Here is a 7,534-nt window from a genome sequence, read left to right on the forward strand (position 1 = left end):
ACGATTATACTTGAATTGGCGAGAGAAGAAACATCTTGAAGTGACGGTGGAATCACGTGACGTTTGATCTTCTCAAACGTGTGATTTGCTGCTTTTCCTCTCAATGATCTGAATGTGTTTGTAATCATGTGGAGCTTTGGACTGTTGGTTGGACCAAACGAACATGGTGAAGGCGTCACTTTGGGCTCATTGTCACCACATTTCTCACTATTTTCACATTCAGCACTATAATCCATTTTTGTGACCCAACCCTTTGTAATGAAGCTTCTTCAGAGAAAAACACCACTGACAAAAACAATTAGTCTCACTGGCAGGTTTACTATTGTTATCTGGGTGTGAATCAAATAAGGCACATTCACTTCACCTTTAAACATCCAAACCAGAAATTAAAAACAGTGGTACAAAATGAATCAATGCTTGACTTCTGATCGGGTTTGACACTGAAACACAAGAGGCCGAAGAGTCGATGAATGACGAGGTCAGTTTAAACTGAAGCTTTGTCCTTGCTGGAAGGACAGAAGAGGACTGTGTGAAGTGGACAGGTGACACTGGACTGAAAAGGTACACCGTATTGATCCTGAGACAGCTGATTTTTTCACTTTGTTTCTATGAAAACCAACTTGCAGAGACTTGAAACTAGCTCGAGATCAGTAAAACCATCAAGTAAAACCATCAATGCTGCTGTTTTGGAACATTTCTGTCTCTAAGCATCATCCTAGTAAAATAAATTATTATATTAATTATTATATGTAACTCTGACAAAAAACAAGCAAGGTCAAAGTGTGACAGATTATCTCTCTGTACCAAGATTCAAGTCTCTGCAAGCTGATTTCACAGGATTAACTAAAATCAGTGGTTAAAAGGAAGTCAGCAGAGTTGTAAAATAGCAGATTTGTACTTGAGCTAAAACCTTTAAAACCAGCCGAGCGATCCTGATAAAAACAGGAGACGTATGACGGGGAAAATGAGCAAACCAACCAAACTGTAAATCAGTTTTAAACAGTGACAACGTTTCTAGTCTTCAAGTAAGACAAAAAATCTCCCTGTTCTTCAAATGAAGTCTACGTCTCGTGGCTGAAAACAAAACCAAAGCAGCAACATTCATACAGTATGAAACGAAAATAACGTCATTTTGCATCCCTTTTTGTTTTTATGAAGGCCTGAGGAAGAAGAAAGTGCTTCAAACTCAGGTAAGAGGAAGAGGAGGAGATACAGGAGCCGCTCAGTCTGGAGACCTCCTCAGACCGGAGGAGTTAATTATCTGTTAATGTGACGGCTGAACTCTTTTAGTCACAGTGAAACAATGTTTTAGTCGATTTCACACTGAAACAGGATGAGACATAATGCAGGGAAGGATCGTTAACGTTCACCGTGACATCAGTTCGGGTCTTCCTCATTTCTTCTTTGTTAAGGCTGTTTTTAGTTGTTTTGGGAATTTTGATCATTTATATTTTGAGCTGGCTGATGTTCTCCAAAAGGTTCACATGTTCTGATCAACAAAAAAAAGTGTAAATCAACAGGATGTCAGTGAAAGAAAGGCATTTCATAGGAAGTTCACCTGATGGGATTCCAAAATAAAACCATGTAAGAGGATGAAAATTGGCCGCGCTATTTTGATGTCAGCTGAAGATGACAAGATGCTGCTGTGAGCCCCAAAAAGCTTCTTACGGTCAGCAGTGACCAGCAGCGAATTTAATGAAGCTTCAGAAATCAGAGACATGTAACACAGAAAACTTGACTTCAGCATTTCATTGTGACTTTAAAGGGCAAGTGCACCCAAATTCCACCCACATTTCCTCACTTATTGTCCAGGCGTTGAGACATCAGTCTGCGAGTCTGAGTTTGGAGATTCGTCAGTCTTCTTTAATTCGCCTCCACACCCAAACAATGGAGGTGAATGCAGTTAATTTAGCATTACCAGTTACTGTGGTAATTCAGAGATGTCAAAGTCAACAGTTTTCACTTGGGCTACTTTCTGCCAAACAAACAGAACAGTCAGAGTCACAGTCTGAGTTATAGTATTGGTATTAGTCATGGTTGCAGTAAGAAAATGGCTGACTGTGTTCTGTGGATTATCAAGAGTAACGGGAACAAAGATGCTGTCATTGCTGAAATCTTGAAAATTGCTCGTTGTGATCAGCACAAACTTCCTGTTCAGTTCCACTCTAATGAAGTCCTGCTCACAGCAGGGACGCTGAGCTCGTCTTACCTGTGCTAGATTCATTCAGGTGAGTCCAGTCTGCAGAGCAGTTCATACACTTCACTGATGAGGCCCTGCAGAAAAGGTCACTTTCACTGCTTCTGTCTGTAGAAAACACTCCCTTTGTCCCTGTCTCGCTCTTTGTTTCTTCAATTATCTGACATTTCACTGTGCGTCTCGTGAAATGAATTTGCTTGGTCCGACCCCGCTCAGGAGAAGGTTTAATCATCTATCTGCTTGGTGAGATGAGTACAAGGGATATGAGAGAAATGCTTTTGTAAATTGGACGAAGCGACCCTTTGAAATGTTTTGTTTTCTGTAGAATGGAACCTGCAGCTGCAAGGTGGGTCAGTCAGTTTGGCTTCCTCTGAGTCGGATCCCACCTCTTTGGTCCTGTTCGGTGAAGCAAAGGGAAGCCAAAAGCTTTGAGCAGCTCAGCGTTAATTCCTCAAGTCTGTCTTTCAGTCTCAGCCTCCTGTTTGGTTGGTGTCTCTGGGATCGCCTTCCCCACTCTGGGTTGTGGGATGGAGGTCAGTGGGGCAGGTGGGGGCGCGGTCTGGTCAGAGGATGATTCTAGCAGTGTGTCTACAGAGTGGAGACTGTGGCCGGCGCGGAGGTGTGAAGCAGAGTGATCGCTTGGTGTGTGTGGAGGAGGGGGTTCAGACAGATCTTCGGTGTGTGACGGTGCAGCAGAGGGTGAGGATGGCGGGCTCTCGCTCCTGGAGCTGCAGTCGTCAGCGGAGTAAGTTTCCTCTGGATCTCTGGACATGTGGACACCGGCAAACAGGCTGCCGTCAGCTGCTTTGGGAGTGTGTGTCACATCTGTCTGGTGGTTCTCTTGTGGAGTGTATTCGGTCGTGTCGGAAGTGTGCGCGGCCGGCGTTTCTTCTCCTGAGTCCAGAGTGTGACAGCGACCTAAGGGCCGGCCTCTTGGCCGGCGCCCGGCGTCCAGGCTCGCTGAGAGGCTGCTGACCTCCACCGTCTCCCCTCGCCTCAGCGTCCTCCTGTCCGGACTCACCTGAGAAAATAAAATCAAGATCAAATGAGTTTGTCCACAGGGTGGCGCCAGAAGAGAGGAGTGATTTTTTACAACTTTAATGAAATCAGCATCACAGGAAAGGTCATGATGTTGTCTGAAGGGTTGATCCTTAGTAAGTTTACCTGGTTCAGAGTAGAACACCTGGGGGGAGGAGCAGAACCTTTCTTCATCTGCTGAATCCTGAATCAAAGAACAGCCAAACACAGTTAATAGGAGGACTTGAACAGAGTCTTTCTTATTTTGGGTTATTTGAGAGCTGGAGTTTGGTGGGAGCAACCTGCTGATGGACTGGGCCAGCTTCTGTCGCCGGCCGTTGGTGTGATCCTGTGGCCTCAGACGCTGGACGAAAGAATGAGCTGCAGGAGCAACAAGAGAAAGAAAACCTGAACTAATTTCAGTGGATGTCTGAACTGAGTTTTGAGTCACACATAAAGTATGCTGACAAAACATCTGACAATCAAACAAAAATGGCTGAACTGAGGCTGAGAACTGATCAGAAAACGGGAAAATCACTTGGTTTCAAAGCTTGAAATAAGGAGGTTCTCTTGGAGGCTGACAGGACAACATCAATGGACTAAAACTATTTTGGTTTAATATCAGAATCAGAAGAATTCTGAACTAAACTATTTTGGTTTAATATTATAGGATATTTGTTACCCAGAGCTCCTTTGGGCACTGAGAGCAGTTTGATTGGTTCGGCATCAGGAGAAAGTCCAGATGCTTTCTGCAGGGCTCTCAGGATCTCAGTGTTCTGCAGAGGAAAAAGTTAGAAAGTTGCTCAAATAGTTCTTCTGACTTTAAAGCAGGTTCTTTATTAAACTTTGTTCTAATTTCATTCAATAAAACACGTTAACGCCGATTCAGTTTCTCTCCAGTCTCTCAAACGAGCCTCTGAGGAGCATTTCTACGTCAGGATGTTGCACGAGGTCCAACATGTTTTCCTGCACATTGTCCTGACACACTTTGGCCAATCAAAAGCCACCAGCTCTTCAAAAGACCGTGCAGTGAAATGGCGTCCTGTGGTGTGTGTGGAACCACCTTTCCGCCCAGCTCGTAGGCGCAGTCCAGCGGAGTCCTCTGCCGCTTGTTCCTGAGGCCAGGCGACGCTCCGGCCCTCAGCAGCAGCTCCACCAGTGCCTGGTGTCCGCCTCGCACCGCCTCATGGAGGGCGGTGTTCCCCTGGAGGTTCGCCACGTTCACCAGTGCGTTACTCTGCACGCACAGACACACACAGACTGTTAATGATGGCATAGCGTGTGTATGTGTGTCCTGAACAGACGTGACACTGCCGGTTAAACTATGGAAGCAAAAAAGGCTCATGAACGTTTGGAGCTGTGACAGGTGTTCACAGGTAACACCTCAGCCTGCAGGTGTGAATCAGCACGGGAAAAAATTGTGTGCTCATATCTGAACGTGTGAATTTGTAAGAAACTTTTTCCCCTGATGTGCAAATTATATCTGTGTGCATGAAACCTTTTCACACATGCTCAAAATGTTTCTGCAGCTGCAAAACTTTCTTCCACATTCACACGTTCAGGTACGAGCACACGTTTTTCACACGCACAGGAGGCTGATTCACACCTGCAGGCTGAGGCGTTACCTGTGAACACCTTTCAAAACAAGTGACAGGTGTCTGTCATTGACACAGATGTGACTGACAGGAACGTTCATGAAAACTTTATTCATACACGACAGAACATTTACACAAAGAGAAACACAGACTGTACAAGTTACACATTCAAGGTACTTGTACTTTACTTATTTCCATTTTATGCTACTGTATACTACTCCACCACATCTCAGAGGTAAACATTGTACTTTTTACTCCATTACATTTGTCTGACAGCTTTAGTTACTCTTCAGATTCCTTCCTGTCCAGTGAAAAGCTCGTATCTCCAGATGTGTTGATGTTGAGTGTTTGTGCTGAACTGAAGGATGAAGAGTTCCTTCATGTCTTCTTCAGCTCAGTAAACTCTTTAAAAAGCCTCTTGGATCAGCTGAAAATCATCGTCACAAAGCTGAAAACAGCCTGTTTTTCTGAAGATACGTGGTTCTCACAGAACGGCCGAGCTGCAAACACATGATGATCTTCTAGAATCTGATGCATTGATGAAGATTAAAGCACCAACAGGATATAAAGGAGTTCAATGAGCTGCAGCTGAAACATCTACAGCAGGAACATGAATCCACAGAGAAACACACTGACAGCAACACTTTACTGACACACCACGAGTTTGTGGTTGTCTTTGGGATTTCTGACACGAGGAAAATGGTGTTCACAGTCCGACCTGATCTGAGAAGAATCAGCTTTAAACTGGCTCCTTGTTTGATTTATTTCCTCTGTAACAGATGTGACACAGTGACCTCTGCGTGTGTTACCCTGTGCTGCTTTAATCTGACAGCATTAAATTCAGACTTGTGCCTTTTACAGGAAAGTGATTCACTTTCAGACACAAGACCGACATCAGGTAAAGGGGTGTGACAGTGCTCACCTGCAACAGGGTGGTGGCTGTCTCCAGGTTTCCACACAGACAGGCATGTATTAGAGGTGTGTTGCCATAGTGATCCTTCTTGTTCAGTTTAGCATTGCACTCAAGCAGAAACCTCACAACCTACACACACACACACACACACACATCATCATCATCAAACTGGAGGACATAGAGCAACTGTGGGGACTATTTTCAGTGGTGGATGAATCCATGTTTGGTGCTGTGGTGAGTGTGTGTGGTGTGACTGAGTCAGAATAAACTACAGTGTGTGCTTTGAGTCTTTTATGGGATTTGGTGACAAAAACAAGAACAGAATTTCAGACTTCTCCTTTAAATCTTTTTGTGCACTGTTGCCTTTATGCCACAGGGAGGCGCCAGTGACCCTAGCAAAGCATGATGATGATGATGATGATGATGATGATGATGATGAGTGATAGTACAGAATCCAAATCAAAATGTGAAGAAGTCTCATCACAAACACAGCTGAGCTGTAAACATCAGAACGTCACAGACTCAAACCGCTCAGCTCTCATCATCAGTGTCTGCAGCGTCTACATCCAACCCATCTGTCCCATTTGGACCACTGTCCTCCTACCTGGATGTGGCTGTTCTGGCTGGCCAGGTGAAGCGGCGTTGCGCTCTGGTCAGTGCGGGCGTTGACATTGGCTCCGTGGCGGATCAGCAGGGTGGCCAGCGCGGAGCGGCCGTGCAGGGCGGCGACATGGAGCGGCGTGAAACCATGAAGGTTACAGCTGTTAACGCCCAGAGCGCCGGCCTGCAGGACGGACAGCTGCAACACACACAGACGCCACGTCAGTTGGACGCATAAATGTCTGTCGGTTTGTGAACCGTGAACACGTCAGACCACCTTCTGAGCAGGAGCGCAGTCCGGACACTGACACAGCGGGTGGCAGAGCGGTGCCTCAGACCGAAGCGCTCCTTCATCCTCCTCTTCCTCATCCATCCACTCCAGCAGGTAACGCACCTGAACACACAGACACACAAACAGAGCGCTGATGAAGGAGTGTACTTCCATAGATGGACGACGTGTGACTGCTTCCGGTTCTCACCATCTCCACATCGCCATCCGCCACAGCACGCAGCAGCTTCTCCACCTGTCAATCACACACACAGTGCCAGTCGCCATGGAAACAGCAGCAGCTTGTATCACAGGTACAGAGAAACTGCTACTACAATGAATACTACTTCAGTTATTACTACTGATATAACTTTGACTTGTACTGGCAGCGGACTCGTTATCTACGAGTGTCAGTTTAGGCTTTTCATTGATTTCAAGGGGAGAAGGTCATTGACAGGTGTTTCCTGCAGGATCAGGATGTTCTGGTACCTCTCTGTGTCGGACCCGTTCTCCCTCTGGTTTGGCCTCGGAGCTCAGGGAGGAGGTGCTGGAGACGGAGGAGCGACGGCTGCTGCCGTCTGAAGCTTGAGGGGAGCGACTGGGAGACTGGGAGGAGGAGGAGACAAAAATGCATCAGTACAGAGTTTTCATTAGTGGTCAACACTGAAAACCGACGACATGCAGAAACACAGTTTCTGTATAAATGTTACAGAAAAACTACAGTATGTACAAAACTGAGGAGCAGACCGATCTGCCAGCCAGTGACGCCACATTCAAAGAGAGCTGAGGCTGAAGTATGAGGCGGAGGTTGGGAAATAATTGAACACACCTCTGGGGTTGAGGTAGAAATTTGGTTCACAGACAGACAGACAACAGAGTAAAAGCTGGTCAGATATATGATCACCTGACTTGAACAGAGTCACTGCTTAGTGGACGTTCACCTG

The 7,534-nt window shown here is 45.9% G+C and overlaps 1 protein-coding gene across 2 annotated transcripts in view; it reads right to left on the reverse strand.

The window, feature by feature from the left end:
• Positions 1-298: 298 nt before the first annotated feature.
• Positions 299-7,534, reverse strand: part of ankrd27 (ankyrin repeat domain 27 (VPS9 domain)) — a 22,942-nt gene continuing 15,706 nt past the window's right edge. For both annotated transcript variants that reach the window (XM_076732884.1, XM_076732885.1), the window contains 10 exons: positions 7,080-7,196; positions 6,802-6,846; positions 6,600-6,716; positions 6,327-6,521; positions 5,732-5,851; positions 4,278-4,451; positions 3,897-3,990; positions 3,517-3,595; positions 3,362-3,419; positions 299-3,218 (listed from right to left, as the gene is read on the reverse strand). In XM_076732884.1, coding sequence (XP_076588999.1) covers positions 2,649-3,218; positions 3,362-3,419; positions 3,517-3,595; positions 3,897-3,990; positions 4,278-4,451; positions 5,732-5,851; positions 6,327-6,521; positions 6,600-6,716; positions 6,802-6,846; positions 7,080-7,196 — 1,569 coding nt within the window. In that variant the 3' untranslated portion in view covers positions 299-2,648. The remainder of the gene's footprint in view (positions 3,219-3,361; positions 3,420-3,516; positions 3,596-3,896; positions 3,991-4,277; positions 4,452-5,731; positions 5,852-6,326; positions 6,522-6,599; positions 6,717-6,801; positions 6,847-7,079; positions 7,197-7,534) is intronic.

Source organism: Chaetodon auriga, chromosome 6, assembly GCF_051107435.1.
Source record: "Chaetodon auriga isolate fChaAug3 chromosome 6, fChaAug3.hap1, whole genome shotgun sequence".
NCBI classification, from domain to species: Eukaryota; Metazoa; Chordata; class Actinopteri; order Chaetodontiformes; family Chaetodontidae; genus Chaetodon; species Chaetodon auriga.